This window comes from Grampus griseus (assembly GCF_964374135.1).
Source record: "Grampus griseus genome assembly, chromosome: 15".
In the NCBI taxonomy this organism is placed as follows: domain Eukaryota; kingdom Metazoa; phylum Chordata; class Mammalia; order Artiodactyla; family Delphinidae; genus Grampus; species Grampus griseus.
Window position 1 is genome coordinate 81,660,209 of NC_139009.1, and position 23,026 is coordinate 81,683,234.

Below are 23,026 nucleotides of genomic sequence, written 5' to 3' on the forward strand. Positions count from 1 at the left end.
AATGTCCACGGCTAGACAGATGGATAAGGGTACTGCGGCATATATGTGCGTACAGCAGAAGAAGGAAGCCTGCCATTTGCAACAACACGGATGGACCTAGAGGGGATTATGATAAGTGAAACAAGTCGGACAGAGAAAGACAAATACCTTACAACCTCACTGACATGCGGAATCTAAAAACAGAAACCAAACCTCCTCCCAGCTTATGCTGTCAGACTGCTGACTGCCTGGGGTTGGGGGGAGTACAAAATGGATGAATGAGGTCAAAAGGTACAAATTTCTGGTTATAAAATGAGTAAGTCATGGGGACATAATGTAATATACAGCATGGTGACTATAGTTAATAATACCGTAGTGCATATTTGACAGTAGCTAGGAGAGGAGATCTTGAAAGTTCTCACCAGGAGGAAGAGAAATTTGTAACTATGGACAGTGACGGATGTTAACTGGACTTACTGTGGTCATCATTTTGCAATACTTATAAACCAATATCAAATCATTATATTGTACCTCAAAAAAAAAAAGCAAGCAGCTAAAGACTAACATTATAAAGTACTAAAGTCGGAAACATTTTCTTGTCTTTCAAAGTCTCTCTCCTGACCTGTCACGCTGTGTTTATTTGCTATTTTGTACTGTGCTCCTTGAGGCACGGGGATACCTGGGGGGCATGTGTAGACACTCCCAAGTACCGGGGGCCTGGGCCTGCGACAGGGCGCTTGTGCGCAGCCCACCAGTGAAGCGTTTCCCCCGCCAGCCATTTGTGGAACCCATGGGTCAAGGGGTGAGGAAGTCCAGTTAGGCATTTCCCCTTCCCCAAGGCCAACTGGCAACCCCTTGCGGATTGGACTGCAATCTCCCCTGGAGGACCCCTCAGTACTGGGATTGGGGGTGGGGAGATGCCCATCCTGACCCCGACCCTCATTAGGCCTGTGCCTTGGCCCCTGGATGGGGATGCGGAGGGGATGCTGCACAGGGCTAGGAGTGCACAGGGGCCACGGGGCAGGCAGAACCTGTCCTGGAAAATGGGCAGGAGGTGGGACCGCGCAGGCTCTATCGTCCCATCACATTTCACTTACTAAACACAAATTCAAAAATAAAATGAAGAATTCCAAGATGGCAACTGCAAGCATTAAACTCCAAGTACAGAGCCCTCTGAGCAGGGGCCCTGTGGGGAAAATACTGCACAAACCTCATGCTGACTTCTTACTGGGAGACCCTGGAGCCACAGACCCAGGCTTCATTCCTGGCTCTGCCCTTTCTCACCTATGTGAACCTGGGGCAAGTCCCTTTAGGCACTCTGAGCCTCAGTTTCCTCATCTGTAAAATGGGCATGACGATAATATTTGCTTCATAAAGTTGTAAGGACTTTATAGACGACTTAATATGTACGAAAACAGCATCCCTCATGGGGACATATATACGTGTTAACTGTTGTGAATGATTTTCTCCTAAATTTGGGACCATCCACGATGACTACAATCTTTGGCTTGTCACGCATTGTGTTTTCCACTGTGGTCCAAGTTACTTTTGAAGATGCAGTAACAGGAGGGAATAAAAATCCTCAAAATTGGTTTAAAATTATGATTAAATTATTCCTGTGCTCAAAAATCTTCAAAAACGGCCAAACGGCCGAGCATTTGGGTCTGCTTCCTGACAAACGTCCTGCTCTCCGAGTACTTGAGCTGCCTGTCTCACTTCGTGCAACCCGCCTTTGTTCAGCTTGCTTCCCTCCTTTGGCGCCACCTCATCCCTGACCCTCTGATTACTCAAAAGTCCCTCCTCCTGAGGGCCCTGTTCCCAGCCCGTCTCCACCACAAAGTTCTCCTGATCAATGCCACGGGAGCGCCAGCCGCTGGCTCTCATGCACCAGGCTGGCGTCCCCTCCCGGGGCCCCGTCGTCCACGGTCCCCACTAGGCACTTCCGGATTCACGCCTCACCCCAGTCACAGCCTTACTAAACTCTCTGAGGCTGCCGGCTTCTAAAGTCAATGAACGATCCCACCCCTTCCAGCAAAGAATGGGGTTCACCCGTATTTAGCTTTTCTCACAGGCCCGGCCTCCAGCTTGCCTCTCCACACACACTCAGGGAAGATTTCCCGTTCGCCTACTTCCACATGCAGTGAGACAGACCTTAATTATCTATAACATGGCAATAATAAGGATACTTCCCTCATTGGGCAGTGCTAAGGATTTAACTGAGTTAATACATGTCAAGTACTTACAAAGGTATCTGGCATACATAAAGTGCTCTATGAACGTTTGTTGAGGAAAGTCACATAGAACTCCTGCTCCGGGAACATTCTAGACCAGCAGACCTGCTGCCCACAAGTTCAGGGAGAGCCCTCCCTCCCGCCGTGCCCTCAGTCCCTCGGGTTTCCAGGCCTACCTTGCGTTTCCTCTTGGATTTTGGCAAAGTCTTTTCTGCGGGCGCATCGGATGCGTGGCTCGGCGGGGCGCTTTCAGTGTCCTTGGCCGCGGGAGCGCTCAGGACCCCCGGCTCCTGGGGCAGGTGTTCTGGGATCCTGGACAGGAGGGTCAGGTCAATTTTGACCCAGAGTGACCTGACCTCGTCACTGTCCTTCAACGGGGAGAGAAGTTCATTGCGGCCGAAGGGGACCAGTGTGTAGAACTGCTCTTCCAGCTCCTTGGCGATGTCGCTGGTGGTCCTGGCGTTGATAGAGCCCACAGGGGCCCGCGGGCCGCCACCGCTGATGCTGCTGGCAGCCTCCTTCAGCCTCGGGTCGTTCCCGGAGGCGGCAGTGGCCTTGGACAGAGGGTAGTCCTCTTGCTCCGACTCCAGGTCCGAGTCCGCGGAGGAGGACGACGAGGACGACTCGGTCTCGATGAACTCCTTGGATTTGGGGACGATCCGGCTCAGCCCCCGCGTGCGGCGCTTCTCGCCGGTTACGGCCGAGCGCAGCTCCTTGCGGTGGCTGGTCCTACTGTTGCTGCAGGGCCGGGGCTTGGGGGGCTCCGGGGGGATCCCCGCGCTCGCCCCCAGCGCGTCCGCGGCTGCGGGCTCCTCGGGCCGGTGGCCATTGTCGCCGGCGGAGGTCCTCTCGGTGCGCCGCGTGGGTTTCTTGCCCGCGGACCTCCGGGCAGGCGCGGGCGCGCTCTCGGCGGGCGCACCGGCCACCGTGGGCGGCGGGGCGGCGGCGGTCACGGCCACGGCCACGGCCGCGGGCGGGGACTTCTGCTTCACCCCTTTGCTCCCCGGGGCCTTGTTCGCGGTCCTCGGCCTCTGCTCCTCCTTGCAGGCGCTCTTGATGTCCTTGTCTCTCAGGCTGGTCGGGCAGACGTTGTCGGGAAGCTTCCCGCAGTCGGGCGCTTCGTCCTTCACCGGGGTGTAGTATTGACTGCTCTCGGGCCCGTGGCTTTCATTGTGGATCAGGATAGGAGGCTTGTGGGGATTAACTTTGTTTAGCCATTTATCCAGCTGCCACTTGTTAGAGGACGCTGGTTCGGCCTAAAAGCAGAAAACCAGCGACAAACAAATATCTTTTATGATGGGCTCACGTAAAAGGGGCCTGGCTGTTTTCCTCTCGACTTAGGGCAGACAATGGATGGGCTGGAAACAAGGAACATGGAAGCTGTAGGTGTGTGCAGCATCAGTGGGCACACAAGATGCAGAGATGCTGCCCGCTTCCCGGTCCCCGGCACTGAAATGCCAGTGCAGCAGTTGGAGGCCTATTTGGAAAATAAGGGGATGCACTATGCTTCATTAGGACCCATTTCCAACATTTTTGAGGGTTATACAATGTATATATTTTTATATTTATACAGACATACATAAACTTGAGAGTCCACAAAAGTTAACTGGGGTGTAGTTTGGAGACCCTGAGTGTTAAAGCACTCATTTTTTGTGAGACTTAAAATATGGGGAGGGGGGCAGAATTAAAAAAGGGGACTGAGTGGAAACTAAACTCCCAAAGAACTACCTGTGTGTGCCCAGTGCACTGTGATGGCTGGACTTGGTTTGTCCATCCTCAACCTGCATCCATCACACTTTGCCCGAAATATTTCAGATGAGGAGGTGACAATGGAAACCTTTCCTGCAAGCAGTTTTGCTACCTTAAAGCAAATCCTGGACATTTCAGGTTTTAAACTCTGGCCCATTGATTGGCTCCGGGGGGGTGGGGTGGGTGGGTGGGGGCGGTGGTGGGGACTTGGGGGGGCAGGTCAGTGAATGCCCTGTAACAGAATGTGAAATGTCACGTAGACGCATTTTTCGAGGAGAGGGACATAGCTTTCATTCCTATCTCTAGGCAGCTACGTCTTATTCAAAGGTTAAGAACTGATGCTTTTACAGGGAGTAAGTGTTGTTGATTTCTAATAAAAGTCCATTTATCCAGCATCTGTGATTCTTAATAGAAAAGAGGTATATTGATAAGTATAGAACTTTAGCTAGAGTATTATCAATTTGTGAAGATAGGTGAAATGGGGAAAATTTTTGAAGTGATTAAGGTGATGTATTTTTCCTTCCCTATGGTCTCTACCCTACGAATTCATGGCTTCTGATGATCCAGGGGAAGACTAAATACCAGCCTAAAATAAAGAATCAGCTTAGCTTTGCCCTTCAAACTTGGTTGGTTAAAGCCCAGAGCAAGTCAGGCAACCTTGTAGGCGAAAACCACTGTTTTCTAACATAATAATTTCCTAAAGCTTCCTTTCATGTATCAAGATTTGGTTCTCAACAGTGAGGTTGGTATTAAGAGCAGAACTTGGGGCACAGCCACGTGCAGCAAGGATCTTGGGGGAGGGGAGGGAGGGGAGGGCAGTAATATTAGACCCCAAGGGTCCTGGCTGAGTCTGGAGGCATCTGGGGCACAGCTTAGGGAGATGGGAAGCCTTTAATGGGCCAGCAGGGCCTGGGGCCAAGATGAAGTGGCCACAGGGTGTGGGCACCAGGCACTGGAGCTGTGGCAGGGACCGTGGACATCCTGCTGGTTCCCCCAAAACAGATGAGACTGTCTACACTTCAGGGAACCAGAGCGCAGGGTGTCCAGGGACTGGGAATGACAAGAGACCTTTCAGTGGAGGCCAGCACGGGGATTCCAGGCCCTTTCCTTGGCACCCTGAGGAAGGGGAGCCTCCCCCTGGGATCCAGGTGTAGAAGGGGAATCTCTCGTGACCCGGTAGGGAGTCTGCTGTGTGACTGAACTTTCTGCTTCATTTGCTTTCATGCCGTCCAAAGGACCAGGGCTCCCAAAGCAAGAGGCAAAAGAACAAAACGATACGTCTTTTTTTGCACCTCTGAGTTGTCCTGTGTAAATTCTGACCTCGCTTTAATTTGGCTTCTCCAGAGATAGGGGCCAATGGAACCTGCAGAGCACACCTGACCTGGTCCATCCTGCGCCAGTGACGCAAGAGAGGAAGCAGGGCAGCAGGACCTCTTCTTCGCCAAGGGGAAGCTCTTGCCTGCCCTGCGATTAGCCGGGTGTGGTTGAAGGCTACTTTGGTGGCAAACACAGCTATGGCTCTGAGGCTGTCTTCTCCCCACCCCATTTCTCTCGGACCACCGGCGAGTCAGTGACTTCTGTGCCTCAGTTTCCCCAGATAAATGGGGCCCAGTAATATGAATGGATGCTGAAGCGGCCTTGCAGAAGGGGACACACACGGGGAGAGGGTGGACCATTTATGGCAGAGCCTGCCACTCACACTGGCCCCAGCACCATGTCTCACGCTAGCTCGCCCTCATCCCCAGCATCCTGGGCCTCCCACACCTCACATCTCTTATGTGGGAGAACACAGACGTGTGCCTGGAGCTAAAACACAGCGGCTCACGGGGAGACTCCCACTAAAACTTCCTGGAGGGAGCGTTAACAGTGAAGGGAGAACTGAAGCACTTGAGTGTGGGCCCACTGCCTGATGTGCTCTAGGGACATTTTTTCTCCTCTTCACAGCTGAAGAAATGAGGCTGAGGGACCATTTCAACACATCACTAAATCACATTCTCTTTCTCAAAGGATCTACAAGGACCTCCTCTTGCCCCTCAAACAAAAATCCAAATTCCTCGGGCATCCATCCTCTAACAGCCATCTCTCCTTGCCAGAACACCTACAATGTGCTCCCACTTTATAGGTATCATCTAACTGAATCCATACAGGTAAGAAATACTGTCGCCCCTAGTTTGTAGATGGGGCTCAGAGAGGTTAAGTGAAACGTCCAAAGCTGCAGAGCTACCAGGCACCACCAAGGCTAAACCCACATTTGTCTGGGCTTAAAGACCAGATTCTCTCCCCTGCTGCCTTGCCAGTCTCCCATTACTCTCTGGTGTAGCCTCACAAAAGAGGGACCTCGTTTCTTTTGAGAAATGTCAGTCTTCAGCCTAAAATGATAGAATTAGATTGATTTTTGGAGACACCAATAACTCTCCAAATAACACCTGTGGCCTTCTGTTATTCTTAATGCATCATCTTTTGATGTCCATAGCCATTTCATGTATATAAATCTTGTGTCTTCAACAAAGCCCAACACTGCTTTCCAGCAGGGGCCAGGTCTCTGCTTCTTTGTATCCCTCGCAGGACCCGTAATAGGTTAGGGGGACAGCACGCTATGACTCTGCTCCTCCTAATAATGACTCACAATGAGCTGTCACTCCATTTGTATCACTTATTCCTCAGAACAGCGTCACAGATTAGACGGCATGGGATTATCCGCCATTTCGGGGATGAAACAATTGTGGCCAAGGAAGCTCAAACAGCCAAGAATTAGGTGGCAGGGCAGGAGGGGGAACTCAGGGCTTGGGGTTCCTTTCCTGCCATGCTGCTGGCTCTGGTCCATTTCCTGAGCTGTCCATTAGGGTTTCTGCCCAGTGCATTTGATTGTTTCCTGGTTTGCTGCTTTGTATTTCCCTCCAGGACTCTCCTCTCTGATCAATCTTCCCTCTGATCAGTGTATAAGCTCTCCACCGTGTACTTTAGTTTCCACTTCATCTATACCCTTCAGAGCACCCACTGCCACATACCCCACAGATGCCTAATTAAGGAGAAGCCTATTGAATCAATGAATAACTTGTATCGTGTACCTGCTGATTTTCAAGAACAATCTAGGGCAGCATTTTCCAAAATGTGCTTTGAGTTCATATATATCCCAATAAAGAAAAGTTTCCGTGGCTTTGAGTTCATATATCCCAATGAAGAAAAGTTTCCGTGGTCAGATACATTTGGGAAATGCCACAATGGAGAACACCATTTACATGAGCAAAATTAAGGGCTGAATGATGCCCTTCGGTAAAGAAACAGGTGAAACCTACTTTATGCTGGATCTCCTCAAAATCCTGTGACCAGGCTCTTTCTTGTCCCTGCAGCATCCTTTACTTGGGGAACACTGGTCTAAGGAGCTCTGTGTGCTGGTGTAAACGTGCTAACTGAAGGGCGAGGCGCTTCCCCTGTGAAGCTCTGGCGTGAAAGGATGTCCCAGGCCAGGAAAGAAGATACAACTCAAATGAAAACAATTAGGCTGAGGAGAAGCAAGCAAACGTCAGGCCGCAGAGAGGGGATCTGCAGTGATGGAAATACTGTTTTCGGGGTCTCTTCCGTGCTAGTTTGCAGACAAGGGGTTAGACTACGGTGATTCATGTGAAATGCAGTGGCTTTCTACAGCCACGGCCATAAACAACAGCTCGTATGAAACTCAGGAGAGCCAAGTGGGTGTCCAGTGCCGGACGTTGAGGGGGAGAATGCAGGTGTCTTGGGATATCATGAGGGTCTCCTGCTTGATAATAGGAGGGCCTCAGGATATTTCCAGGAAGGAAAGGAGGGCCACAAATGTTCTGCTGCAAAGCAGCGTAAACAGGTCTTGACAACGGAATGTGAGGTGTGTGGCTATAAAGAGCTGGATTGTCCTGTGGGGGGGAAGGAAAAGGGGTCTCACTGCTCTCTTTAAGGGGTCCTGGGCTAGCTAGGCCAGAAGAAAGCAGAGATGCCACGAAGACTCAGCAGGTAATGCTTCCCCTCTTCGCAACTTTCATTCTGCAAACTCACTGTATTTCTTTTTTAATTTTTCCGTGGAGACTCAGCAGGTAATGCTTCCCCTCTTCTCAACTTTCATTCTGCAAACTCACTGTATTTCTTTTCTAATTTTTTTTTTTTTTTTTAATTTTTGGCCATGCCACACGGGTTCTGGGATCTTAGCTCCCTGACCAGGGATCACACCCGCGCCCTTGGCAGTGAAAATGCGGAGTCCCAACCACTGGACCACCAGGGAATTCCCTCATTGTATTTCTGAAGGGCGTGTCTCTCTAGTCACCTTGGGAAAAATGTTAAAAGAAACCTTACTTTTATTCCAAGGAATACATTCCTTTCCAGCAGAAAGAAGCCACCTGCAGTGTGGCTACATCTCTCGTCACTCCTGCACTCCCTCCGCATAGAGAAGCCAGGAGTTGAAAGCTACCCGCGGCCTCAGGCAACTTAAACTTTGAGGCCTGTGTTACCAGGCTCCCCTCCTTCTCCTCAGCTAGGGGCCTCTGGTAGCTGCTGGAAGAAACAAGGAACGGCAAGTGCTTCCTTTCATCACCCAAGAGTTCAGGTCTTTGTGATTATCTCAGTGACATTTAGAGAGAATCTGCTTAAAGCCGTTTATAGCTGTACTTCTCCAAGGCTGCTTTCAGCCTCGCCTAGAAACTCCAGGAGTCACATTTCAGCATGCAAATGAGACTCAACTTTCCTGAATTTAACCTTCAAAGTCACAAAGAGCCTGGGGTGGAGGTAACGTTCACAGACCCTAACGCTTTTAATCTACCGCCACTGTCCCCCCTGGCTCTTGCGATGTCCCTGGAACCCAGTTCTTTCTACTAAATATTCTGGAGTTTTTCAACAAATTAGAGCATAAAGCTGGCTCTGAAGAAGCCCGGTTAACGTCTCTGTTTTATTTAACTCCTGTATTTTTGTTTGTTTCAAATACTCCCATTAGAATATCAGCTCTGTGAAGACAGGAACCTTCTCTGTCAGCTCATTGCTGTCTCTCAGGGCCAAGCATCATATCTGTGGCAGAGACTCAATAGATCTTCGTTGAAGGAACACTAAATGAGTGAATGAATGGATGAATGAATGAAATGATGAAGAAGGAAAAATAATTTAGCTTCTGGGAAAAGTCAGGATTATATCAACATATGGCTTTTATAGGTTAATGTTGTCAAGGGCCTTCCCCTTAAATAGGGAGATAGGGATAGAAAGATAGATAGGGAAAGGGAGAGAGACAGGGAGAGACAGAGACACAGGTACACAAGCTGGAAACATGGGTCTTGCTGGCCCTTAAAGGTGCTCCTGGGGACTTCCCTGGGGGTCCAGTGGTTAAGACTCCACACTTCCACTTCAGGGGTCACAGTTTCGATCCCTGGTCAGGGAACTAAGATCTGCACGCATTGCCGTGTGGCCAAAAACAAAACAAACAAAAAAAAACCAAAAACCTCTCACCGCCAAGGTCTGCATATGTGGGTTTGGTTTCATTTTTTTTTTGGCGGTATGCAGGCCTCTCACTGCTGTGGCCTCTCCCGTTGTGGAGCACAGGCTCCGGACGCGCAGGCTTAGCGGCCATGGCTCACGGGCCCAGCCGCTCCGCGGCATGTGGGATCTTCCCGGACCGGGGCACGAACCCGCGTCCCCTGCATCGGCAGGCGGACTCTCAACCATTGCGCCACCAGGGAAGCCCTTGGTTTCATTTTAGAGCATATTTAGAAATTTGGGCCCAGAGTGGTACAGAAGATTGTAGGTAAAAAGCTAAATCCTATGAGCCACCGTAACATCAAATGTTTATACACTCAAGAAGAAGCATATTTTATTCCCTCTTTAGAAATCAAAGTCTACCCTTACAGATCCAGGGACTAGAGAAGGGTGCTCTCAGCCCTCTCTCAAGAATCCACGCTCTGAATTGCTATTAAATTTTCCCCTTTTTCCCCTTTAAAGTAGAAGTAGCAATGGCTTTTATTGGGACCTTATAATATTTTTATAGGAGGCACCTAAATCTTCCACACAGATACTCATCATAGCTATAAAAGTTTTCATTAGTATTTGTAAGTTGATGCTAATTTTCCTTTTTATATTTTTACAAAGAAAACAAAGGAGGTTTTATTCATATTTATAGCCCTTGTTCTCCTAATCTGTGATGAACTGAAAAAAGGTAAGATCCTAACCATGTCCAATCCACAAAACTCCTTTCCCCGTGATTTACGGGGGCTCACACTTCCAGGCAGGGAGCTGCCCTGTCTGCTTATTGCCTCGGCTGACCCTTAGGGAGACCCGATCCTCAGGTTATTTCCAGTCAGTGATGTTTACAGCATACTTGGAAAGTTCTGGACGTCAAGATAGAGAATTTGGGGACCATAAGAGATGAAGTTTCTAGACTTCAAAGGAAGCTCTGTGATTAGGAGCACTGTGAGGAGGGGCTGGGGGAAATGAGCCTAAACCAACCCCGGCAGGCTGCCAGGAGGTGGTGGCCTAGAGAGGTCACGGCGCCTCGCAGGCCAGTGTCATAGCACTGAGGCTGGAGGAGCAGAAGGTGTGTGAACCACACTCGGAGGAAGACTGACCTCGCTCACCGGGTCGGGGAGACGCAGGCAGGGGAGGTGCTCAGGGGCCGGCGTGTCCTTACCTCAGGGCTGGAGTAGTGGGGGGGTTTGCTGCCCTCACTCTCGCTGGAGCTGCTCTCGGTCTCTGAGTCAGATCCCGAGCTGCTCTCCGAGTCGCTGGAGGAACTGCTGCCGCTGCTGCTGCTGCCGCTGCTGCTGCCCTTGCTGGAGGGCACGGAGGCCCTGCAGTCGGCCTGCGGGAGGCCGGCACTGTCAGCCCACGAGGCCCCGGGAAGGGAAGGGGAGGAAAGCCAAGTGAGCAAACACGCATACACCACCGAGCGAGCTGTTGTTCCACCAGCCTGCGCATCTGTCAGCGTCACCTGAAGCTCCAGAGCCACCGTCAAGGTCAAAGCAGCCTCACAGTTAAAACAACGGATGCACAGAAATTAAATTGGGAGTGAAAGTCGGTGCCACTTGGTAATCAGGCCCTCGTCAGTGTGACTAGTTTGTGTGATCGTTTTAGAGGGGAAGGTGGTGTAACTGCAGAAGGACTGTTTCTAGTTTGCTCCTGTTTCTGGGAATGGTTTTTCAAATGCATTCCCGATTCCAATCACCGACAAAAAGGCAAGGAAATCTAAAATGCTTGAAATATTTTGTAAAGAACGAAAATGTCTGTTTGCTTTATTTTAGGAAGTGGGCTGTGAGGAAGGGCACAGTGTCCTGCTCTGTGCTCTCACGGCCTGCTGGAAGGTTCCGGAGACAGCGGGATCGACAAAGTTGTCTTGCTTCCCACCTCTTCCTGCCCACAGAGGCGAGTCCTGTAGTCTTTACAGGAGCCGGCTTGCTGTATAAACAAGTAATTTTCCTTTGAGCCCTTTATTATAGAACTGAAGATCCCTCACTCACACATTTTAAAATATTTTAGACTTTAAAATTCAACTCCAGTACAGTGGCTTATAGCAATACTATTTTGAATTATACTCGATGTTCGTATCCCTGCTGAAATTTGCCAGAAAGTTACATACTCAAATTATAGACTCAAAGAGAACAGGAAACACGGACACTTCTCATGGTAATTAATTAACCACAAAAATTCAAATCACACACATCCACCCAAACAGTGAGCCAAAAAGAAAGTTTCAATACTCACATAATAGTCAACATCTTCAAAGTCCTTTATTAATTGCATTGAAACACACCTGACTGTTTTTTTGAGGTCAAACTCTAAACCCAGAAAATGCAGTGACCACTTTTTAAATGTCGAGTCAGCAAATATCTGCTTGCCCCTTCCAGCCGGGACCACTGCTTCAACAGGATGAATGCGAGTGAAGGCCCAGGGCTGAGGGAGCTTGTCAGAGAGTTTATGGTCTCAAGTGCAAATCAGCCAGGACAAGGTAAAGGACCCTTTTCACCCGCCCCTTAAATCTTTGACAAATGCTTTGCTCAAGGACAGAGTCTCATAAATCCTCGGTGTTGGGGCAGGGGTTGGGGGGGGGATGTTTAAAACTCACTGGAACCTTGCTTCTCCCAGAGGAATGATAAGACAAGAAACTATCTTACAGGATGTACCTGAAGGTCAAAGCACTGTTTTGAACTGCAGGCTTAGGGAAAAATGGAGTTTGAACATAACCTTCCCTAGTGGTTTTTATTTCTTCTGCCAATGTCATGGTCCATACCTACTGTCTGACAAAATTCTTCAATGTCAGACAACATCTGCACCTTTACGCCTTGCCTGAGCTGCAACAATTCCTTTTCCAGCCTGCTGTTTGTTCTGGTGTTGAGTGAGGGATCCTGGATCTTTTTACAGAGGCTGGGAAGGGACGGTTAGTGATCAAAGGGTTGCAATATTTCTTTCTTCCCTTATGAACTAAAATCCATCTTTCCTGGCAGCTGAGTCGACATGGCTACTATCAATGGAGTCATTAAAAAAAAAAAAAAGAAGGTTATTAGATTGTGACTGAACACGAACGGCTGGGATCCACGTTAACAGTGTGTCAGGAAGTCCCCCAAACACTGGGGGAAAACTCCAAAAACAAACAGACAGAAACCCACCCCAACCCAAACAAACCAACCAAAACGTAAAAACTCCCCAGAGCCAAGCAACACATGGTGGAGGAAAGAGGTCTGTCTCCCCGCCACACCCTGGAATGACATTTGCTGAAGACTAGGAAATTAAGAGAAATAAAGAGCATTTTGATTGGTTTTATATGATGGTCAAAGGCTTTGATCACCAAGCGGTACATTCTCCCACTTTCATTCCGACAACAAAGGACACTGAAGCCACTGCTGTGTGCACCTGGTTGCTGTGTTTGCGGCAGAGGCAGCAACGTGTGTGCAGTTCCCTGGGGCTTGCACCGCAAAGTGACTGTCTTTTGAAAAGCTGCACTTTAATTTCTGGGAAAACGGCCATTAAACAGTTCCTGTGCTGCCTTCCTTTTCTGACTGCTGTCCTATCGTAATGAGACCCACTAGCCCAGCAAGACAGAGTCTCTGATCTGAATTAGATTGGCAGAAAAGTCTCAGAGTTTTATGTTTTCCTTCCTTAAATTAGGAAATTGACTTAAAACGACAGTTTTACTGGCGTAATTATTATTTGTTTTTGAAACCGTCGGGAGAGCCAAGAATTTCAGGTTTTCCTCCTGCTTTGCTTTGAAGTGCTGTGAGGCCCCAGTCCTCTGGAGTCAGGGCTGAATACATTCATGTTTCAATGGTCCCGGTGGAGACAGTGTCGCTGGAAGCAATCCACGTCAAGGATGGGGGCAGGCTTGTGTGCAAGGGCTCTGGTGGTTCCAGTTGTGGGATCAAGATAACTACCCCTACCTGCAGAAAGCCTGCTCCATTAACTAGCCTTTTTGTGGGTCTCTGGGGGACAGCTGGTCATTCAGGACTCGGCACAATGACTGCTCTCGCCAGGAGCGCGTGCAGTTGCTTTGCCTCTGCTGGGGGAGCTGCAGCAGCCAGGGTGGCAGAATAAAGAAGCCGGGGATGGTCATCACTGCAGATGAGAACTAACAGAAGGATGGGCTCAGTGAAGCCAGGAAGGCTCTTTGGAGTCATGGAATCAAGAAGATGGAAAAAGACATATCAGACAGACTCTCCTGAAAGAAGACTTTAAACTTTATATATTTAAAATTGCCAAGTTTGGCGTGCTTACTAGTTGTCACGTTTCCATACCAAAGACGCTAACAGTTCTTTCAACTTAATTTAAAAAGCAACTTTTTTCTGAAACGATAACATGGATTGACTTGACATGATGACACAGCATTGGACAATTTTTAGGAGAGTTCTTGGACCCTCCGCTATTGGAGGAACATGGTGCCACTGTAAACGTGTGGGCATGAAAACATCACTGAGGTCGTGGAATAAAAGGCTTTGTGTCACCAAACTTAGCACAGTGCCTGGGAATAATAGGTATTCACCTGTGATTACGAAATGAAAGAATCAATAGAAAAAAGTCTATCACTAGGTTAATGAGTTAAAGGAAAAAGGATTTAACCTTTCAAAACGGCTACAATCTTTCTTTTCCAATAAAAACACACTTAAGGGGATTTCAGCCCCTCTTGTGCTTTTCCAATGTTAACAGCACTTCCTTGCACAGAATGTCTTTAAATGTACTCTAGATTTCATCTGCTATATAATATGAGCCCAGTTCTCCCCTGGATGGTTTACTTACTTCTGGTATTTTGATTTCATGACATGTTTTGCTGGTCTTGTGAGTGGCCAAGACCAAATCCACGTTTGGGAGAGTCCCAGCTTTATTCTAAATGATCTGCTTCCTGTGTTCCCTCCTTTGGCTGCAGTGACACATTCTTTTCCGAATCTGGCCTGGGCTGAATCTGAATACAGACAGTAAAAGAAGAGATCTGGAACCTAAATGCCTGCATCTTGCAGGCATGGGTGCTCCTGCCAAGTATATTGTGGGGTCTGGGTAAATATCCAAAGTTGTTCACGAGCTTTGAACTAACAAGGAACTTGGAGGCAGGCTCTGTGCCTAGTGGGCACTGCGTGGATGGCCGTGATGCCCAACAGCCTGTGGGCACGCCACTGGGATGGACGAAAGGTTAATAATTTAGATGAGGTCCCAGCTCCCTCTCATTCAATACTCCGGATGAACTCAACACACGCTTGATTTCTAAACTGTAACCGGTGCCCTGGCAATGGTGTTCCTTTATTGTTGGCATCTCTATTGATATGAACTGATCTAAAATTATAATCACGTAATGAGACATGAAAATGGAAAGCTGGCACAAGGAGGTTCGCTGATAGGACTGCTGGTCCTGTACTAAAAGTTTTTGTTAGCTCTGTAATACCTCCAGGAACAAGTCTTCTACTAAACACAGCTTTTGAAGCTCTTCATGGTCTGGCCTCAATCAAGTCTTCAGCCACACCTCATAGGGTGCACCTCCAAAGCTTGTCTATAATAAATTTCTCACCGTTTTGACAACCTGTGTGCCTCTGCATGCGCTATTTTCTATGCTACGAAGCCCTCTCTCCCTTTCTTCTTCTGGGTACCTCCAACTCACTCTTCAGGACTTGGTTGCAAATATTACCCTATTCTGTAAAGTTTTTCTCAATTCCCCCAGGAAGAGTTAATATTTCCTCCCCTAAGCCTCTTAGCACATCACCTATTTTTCTTTTGTAGCCCTTACCATACTAAGGAGAGGAATTATCTACTTTACCCTTGTATCCCCAGTGCTAGCAGGCGGTGCGGCATGAATAGGCTGTCAACAACGTTCAACTGAATGAATGAAAGAAAAATGATTCTTGACACAGTAAGCCAAAGCATTTTATTACACTATGAAATAGCCTATGAGATGTTCATATATTCACATGTGTAGTTTTTCTGTTGCCTTGGGGCTGCCAAAGATTTCATAGAACAGATGACTTAGAGAGCTACTATCTATATCACTGGTTGAAAATCCAAAACCTACAGGGGTCAGGCAAGTAGCATAAATGAGTGAAGTGTCCAGTTATAAGAGAAACAAATGCCTAACACACGATGATAAAGACAGTGGACCGTTGGCTCCCCAGTGGGAAAGTGTCAAGCTGGACAGTCCTGACTGGTCTACTTCTTCCCCAGGCCAGCGGATCTCTGCCACGCGGAAATAAGAGCCAGTGTTACCAAATCCTTCAATTTTTTTTTTTCAGAGGAAGCCCCAAATCCTGATGTTTATATCAAATCTCCTGATTTTAAAATGCTAGTAACTAATTTGAGAATTTTTAACAATGAAAAGTTTCATTTTATTTTTTGCAGTGAGACACATCTGTAGGTCAGATGAGGCCTGTGGGGTACCAGTTTGAGACTCGCTAATCTATGTCTTACTCTTACACCTTCTGAAAGCCTAAGGTGGTTCCATTTAGAAGAGACACAAAGAGACCACAACCAGGAGTTTCGCCTCTCTCAGGGATTCAGGTTCGCAGGGACAAACAAGAGGTTAGCCAAATACGCTTATTCTCTCAGCCCGCTTATTTAAACACCTAAAATTTTAAAAAAATTACTGATTCAACAAGAAAAATCTCAAATAAACGACCTAACCATACACTTAAAGCAACTAGAGAAAGAAGAACAAAACCCAAAGTTAGTAGAAGGAAAGGAATCATAACGATCAGAGCAGAAATAACTGAAATAGAGACAAAGAAAACAATAGCAAAGATCAATGAAACTAAAAGCTGGTTCTTTGAGAAGATAAACAAAATTGATAAGCCTTTAGTCAGACTCATTAAGAAAAAAAGGAAGAGGACTCAAATCAATAAAATTAGAAATTAAAAAGAAGTTACAATGGACACCTCAGAAATACAAAGGATCATCAGAGACTACTACAAGCAACTATATATGCCAATAAAATGGACAACCTAGAAGGAATGGACAAATTCTTAGAAAGGTATGACCTTTCAAGACTGAACCAGGAAGAAAGAGAAAATATGAACAAACCAATCACAAGTACTGAAATAGAACTGTGATTAAAACTCTTCCAACAAACAAAAGCCTAGGACCAAATGGCTTCACAGGCAAATTCGATTAAACATTTAGAGAAGAGTTAACACCTACCCTTCGGAAACTCTTCCAAAAAAACTGCAGAGGAAGGAACACTCCCAAGCTCATTCTACGAGGCCACTATCGCCTGGATACCAAAACCAGACAAAGATATAACACAAAAAGAAAATTACAGGCCAATATCACTGATGAACATAGATGCAAAAATCCTCAACAAAATACTAGCAAACTGAACCCAACAACACATTAAAAAGAATCATATAACATGATCAAGGGGTATTTATCCCAGGGATGCAAGGATTCTTCAATATACGCAAGTCAACTGATGTGATACACCACATCAACAAAAAGAAGAATAAAAACCATATGATCATCTCAATAGATGCAGAAAACGCTTTTGACAAAATTCAACACCCATTTATGATAAAAACTCTCCAGAAAGTGGGCATAGAGGGAACCTACCTAAACACAATAAAGCCCATATACTATAAACCCACAGCAAACATCATTCTCAATGGTGAAAAACTGAAAGCTTTTCCTCTAAGATCAGGAACAAGACAAGAATGTCCACTCTCACCACTATTATTCAAAATAGTTTTGGAATTCCCGACCTTGGCAATCAGAGAAGAAAAAGAAATAAAAGGAACCCAAATTGGAAAAGAAGTAAAGCTGTCACTGTTTGCAGATGACATGACACTATACATAGAAAATCCTAAAGATGCTACCAGAAAACTGCTAGAGCTCATCAATGAACTTGGTAAAGGTGCAGGATACAAAATTAATACACAGAAATTTCTTGCATTCCTATACACTAACAGTGAAATATCAGAAAGAGAAATTAAGGAAACAATCCATTTACCATTGCATCAAAAAGAATAAAATACCCAGAAATAAACCTACCTAAGGAGGCAAAAGACCTGTACTCATAAAACTGTAAGATAATGATGAAAGAAATCAAAGATGTCACTAACAGATGGAGAGATATACCATGTTCTTGGATTGGAAAAATCAATATTGTAAAAATGACTATACTACCCAAAGCAATCTACAGAGTCAATGCAATCCCTATCAAATTACCAATGGCATTTTACACAGAATTAGAACAAAAAATTTTACAATTTGTGTGGAAACACAAAAGACCACAAATAGCCATAGTAATCTTGAGAAAGAAAAATGGAGCTGATTTTAGACTATACTACAAAGCTACAGTAATCAAAACAGTATGGTACGGGCACAAAAACAGAAATATAGAACAATGGAACAGGATAGAAAGCCCAGAGATAAACCCACGCTCCTATGGTCACCTAATCTACGACAAAGGAGGCAAGGATATACAATGGAGAAAAGACAGTCTCTTCAATAAGCAGTTCTGGGAAAACTGGACAGCTACATGTAAACAAATGAAATTAGAACACTCCCAAACATCAAACACAAACATAAACTCAAAATGGATTAAAGACCTAAATGTAAGGCCAGATACTATAAAACCATTAGAGGGAAACATAGGCAGAACACTCTTTGACATAAATCACAGCAACATCTTTTTGATCCACCTCCTAGAGTAATGAGAATAAAAACAAAAATAAACAAATGGGACCTAATGAAACTTAAAAGCTTTTGCACAGCAAAGGAAACTATAAACAAAACGAAAAGACAACCCTCAGAATAGGAGAAAATATTTGCAAATGAAGCAACTGACAAGGGTTTAATCTCCAAAATATATAAACAGCTCATGCAACTCAATATCAACCAACAAAACAACCCATTCAAAAAATGGGCGGAAGATCTAAATAGACATTTCTCCAAAGAAGACATACAGATGGCCAAAAAGCACATGAAAAGATGCTCAACATCACTAATTATTAGAGAAATACAAATGAAAGCTACAATGAGGTTTCACCTCACACCAGTCAGAATGGCCATCATCAAAAAATCTACAAACAATAAATGCTGGAGAGGGTGTGGAGAAAAAGGAACCCTCCTACACTGTGGGTGGGAATGTAAATAGGTACAGCCACTGTGGAGAACAGTATGAAGGTTCCTTAAAAAGCTAAAAATAGAGCTACCATATGATCCAGTAATCCCACTCCTGGGCATATATCTGGAGAAAACCATAATTCGAAAAGATACATGCACCCCAATGTTCATTGCAGCACTATTTACAATAGTCAGGACATGGAAGAAAGCTAAATGTCCATCAGCAGAGGAATGGATAAAGAAGATGAGGTACATATATACCATGGAATATTACTCAGCCATAAAAAAGAACGAAATAATGCCATTTGCAGCAACATGGATGGACCTAGAGATTTTCATACTGAGTGAAGTAAGTTAGACAGAGAAAGACAAATATCATATGATATTGCTTATATATGGAATCTAAAAAAAATGATACAATGAACTTATTTACAAAACAGAAACAGAGTCACAGATGTAACAAACCTATGGTTACCAGGGGATAAGGGGGAGGAGAGATAAATTGGGAGACTGGGATGGACATATACACACTACTATATATAAAATAGATAACTAATAAGGACCTACTGTATAGCACAGGAAACTCTACCCAATACTCTGTAATGACCTATATGGGAAAAGAATCTAAAAAAGAGGGGATATATGTATATGTATAACTGAATCGATTTACTGTACACTGGGAACTAACACAACATTGTAAAGGAACTATACTCCACTAAAAATTTTTTTAAAATTTATCAAGTGGAAAGGAACCCTCCCTCAGTACTTCCAACCTCCAGCTCTGATTAATTGTATCAAAAGATGATGAATGAAACAACCAAGCAGGTCTCTTCTATAGTCACTGCCCATTTTATCACCCAGTCAAATTAGGCATTACTTAATTTAGTTAAAAACCATTATTGTAGAAATTAAGCTCTGATTTTAAAAGTCTGTGTACCAAAGCTAGAAAGAACAGGTATATAGATAGCCTTGTGAGAAAAATGACTCAAATAAGTGCGGTTCTAAAAATGTTAAGGATAAAAAGGTGGGTGGTTCTTTAAATTTATGTTCAGAGTAAATGGCATGGAGATGAGGGATGATACTGGTGTGACCTTTGCTGAGAATTCACTTGGTGCCAGGTACCGCAGAGCCATAGCATGTGTGTTTGTGTGTGTGTGTGTGTGTGAGAGAGAGAGAGAGAGAGACACAGACAGACAGACAGACAGACAGACAGACAGATTGAGAGAGAGAGGGAGAGAGAGAGAGAGAGGAGGGACTTGACAGACACTCAGCCAGGCAGAGAGCTTGGAACAGAGGAGTCAGCTTCTCCCAGGAGAAAAGTGTAACTGTCAGAAACCATACAGAATCATAAAAAGTAGATGAAATCAGCTATGAGAAACTGTAATGCAAGTTACAATACCACTTGTTGACAATGCAAAAACTGCACATTTTCCATTAATCTACAAAATCAAACAAAGAAAAGTTCTACAAATAAATCAGAATGGAGCACCCAGACCCCAGGGGAGGACAACAGCCATATCCCAACACAAAATAGCAACTCAGGACAATGGAGAAGACCTCCCTCGAGACCAGAGACCCTCAAGATTTCTGTAGTTGTTACTTTATGCCTTGGTCTCCTTCTTACAGGGTAGGTATTATTCTGTCTCCTTCTAGGTAGGGACAATAAGGATCCTAATAAGGGACAGAGCTGAGATTCTACTTCTAGAAATTTACCCTATGAAAATAATCAGGTATGTTTAAAAACATTTATCTACAAGGTTATAGGCTCTTATGCTATTTGCAGTAGGAAAGGATTTGTAAACAATCAAAATGCCCAACACTAGGGGATTACACACCCTTATGAGAATACTTCTCAGTACTATGTAGTCATTATAAACATATTAGAGTGGGCTCCCCTGGTGGCGCAGTGGTTGAGAGTCCGCCTGCCGATGCAGGGGACACGGGTTCGTGCCCCGGTCCGGGAAGATCCCACATGCTGCGGAGCGGCTGGGCCCGTGAGCTATGGCCGCTGGGCCTGCGCGTCCGGAGCCTGTACTCCGCAACGGGAGAGGTCACAACAGTGAGAGGCCCACATACCGCAAAACAAACAAACAAACAAAAAAATCCTAAAAAAACCGTATTAGAACAGAATATTTACTGTTGTGAAAAATTCTCACTCTGTATTTGTGAAGCAATGGGCTTTCCAGCCATCTGAGGGCAGAGAAATAGATCAGGACTACTTAAGTGTTAAACCCTGCTTTTTCCCTGGGACAGAGGATGGGGTTTCGCTGACTCAGGGTTTTGCTTAAGAATCAGAGGGTCCCACTGTCTGTAAACAGGCTCTGACATGGGATTATTAAGAACGCAGACTGTGTAAGTCTTCTTGACTGGATATGTGAGGTCCAAGCGTAAAAGGATTGAGGTGTAAGTACTGTTACAACCTCCAAGGGCACCTGGGGTACACCCGTTCCAGCTTGGTCCCAGCTGTGTTTCTGAATTCTTTGCCAAATTAGGGGAGGACCTCACAGGATATCTGTACATGGTCTTTCCCTGACAGTCTGCTGGCTACAAAGTAGCATGATCGTAATTACATAAGAAATTTATACAGAGAAAAAAACACTGTAAGGATATATACTCAAATGTTAACTGTGGATACTTCCTGATGGTGGAATTACAAGGATAAATATCTTGTGAACTTTCTTATTTTTTCCAGTTCTTCATTTTTTCACCGACAGAACATATGCTACCTTTTAAATGTCTATTTCATTGTGGAAGGTGATTCGACTACTATATGATTGAATTTAGCTTGCGACTATGTTAGCTAGCGTTTGGGGAAGATCTATGTATATAGGTGAACTTGACATATGTTTACATTGATCTGTTTTATATTTGCGGGCAATTTTTGGCAGGTTTTGCATCACGGTGGTTTTAGCTGAAAGGAATATATTGGAGGGTGTTTTACCTTTCATAGTGTTCTGTCTATAAGAAAAGCTTATCTAGTATGAGAATTATCTGTTCCTTGAAAGTTTAGAACTTATCGCCAGTAATAACGCCTAGTCATAAAGTCTTTTAGAATGGCAGGTCTTCGGTTTATTTTACAATTTATTTCTTGGTTTGTCCATTTCTTGTCAATTCTGTTCATTTGTTTTCAAAAAATTCTATTTAATTTTTATTTTCAAGTTTATCCTACAAAATTTACGTAATAGTCTCTTAAAATAAAAAATTGTATTTATTCTAAATTTTGTTTTCTCTCCCCTTTTTCTTTATTATATTTTGCCAAGGGTTTGTCTATTTTATATTATTTTCAAAGAAACAGCTCTTGATCTGTATAATAATTGGACTATCTTCTGGTCTTGCTTCCTTCTACATTTTTCAGGATTACTTTATAATACTTTTATAAACTTCTTGAACTTCTTGAGTTGTTCATCTTGGCTATTTAAAAAGCTATTTATTTATTTATTTGGCTGCACTGGGTATTCGTTGCGGCACATGGGATCTTTTAGTTGCGGCATACGAACTCTTAGTGTGGCGTGTGGGATCTAGTTCCCTGACCAGGGATCAAACGTGGGCCCCCTGCACTGGGAGCGTGGAGTCTTAGCCCCTGGACCACCAGGGGAGTCGCTATCTTGGCTATTTTTATTCTTTCTTAATAACGGAAGCTTTGGGAACTATCATTTTGCCTTTGAACGTTCCTATGGTCGCAGGCGATCGTCCTCATTATGCTGTGTTTTTCATTTCTTTACTTTCTAAATAGATTGCTGTAGTAGTTTCAAATCTTCCTTTAATCAAATAGTTATTTAGAAGATTGCTCTTCAGTACCAGATGACAATGAAGAAGGATAAACATTATGTTTAGGTCCAAAAATAAGCATGGGGGATATAGTTTAGCCTATGTAAAAACTTCAGGCAGGATGGTGGCTTCAGCCTGAAGGGGGACTCCAAGGGCTCAGGTAAGACAATCTGTTAAGGGTAAGAAAAAAGGGGCAGGGAACTAGGATGGGAGTAGGGAATGGCTTGGGGAAGGGATTAAGGTCATAGAGAAGACTTATTCAGCATGGCACATATCCTGAGGTCTCTGAAAATTTCTGCTGGTCCTAGGGGAGGATAAGAGTCAACAAAACTTGCCACATTCAGCAGGAGAGAAATCCAGTAATATAGGAGGTCTATAAACGTGGACATAAGTCATGCCTCATATTTCAAAGCTGATCCCGTGGTAGCATACGGAATACTGTGTTACAAGCCAAAGAAACCAGAAAGCCTCCTGACCAGTCAATGGGGCCATTTACATAGTTCTATCAAGGAATAAAGAACTAATGCCCAAATTCCAATTTTATGAAAGGCTTTGGAACATAAGGCTTGATCATCAATTTCAAACACCAGAGAGCACAGATGTCACTTCATGGGGCCCTTGTCATGTTCCAGATTTCTGACCTTTATGACATCAAATGTTACAAACGACAGTAAGCCATTAATTCTTTTTTTTAAAATTGTATTTATTTTTGGCTGCATTGGGTCTTCGTTGCTGCATGCAGGCCTTCTGTAGTTGCGGCGAGTGGGGGCTACTTT

The 23,026-nt window shown here is 45.1% G+C and overlaps 1 protein-coding gene across 2 annotated transcripts in view; it reads right to left on the reverse strand.

The window, feature by feature from the left end:
- Nucleotides 1-23,026, reverse strand: part of AFF3 (ALF transcription elongation factor 3) — a 558,275-nt gene that overhangs the window by 35,723 nt on the left and 499,526 nt on the right. For both annotated transcript variants that reach the window (XM_082672922.1, XM_082672923.1), the window contains 2 exons: nucleotides 10,591-10,777; nucleotides 2,387-3,466 (listed from right to left, as the gene is read on the reverse strand). In XM_082672922.1, the coding sequence (XP_082529048.1) occupies nucleotides 2,387-3,466; nucleotides 10,591-10,777 (1,267 nt within the window). The remainder of the gene's footprint in view (nucleotides 1-2,386; nucleotides 3,467-10,590; nucleotides 10,778-23,026) is intronic.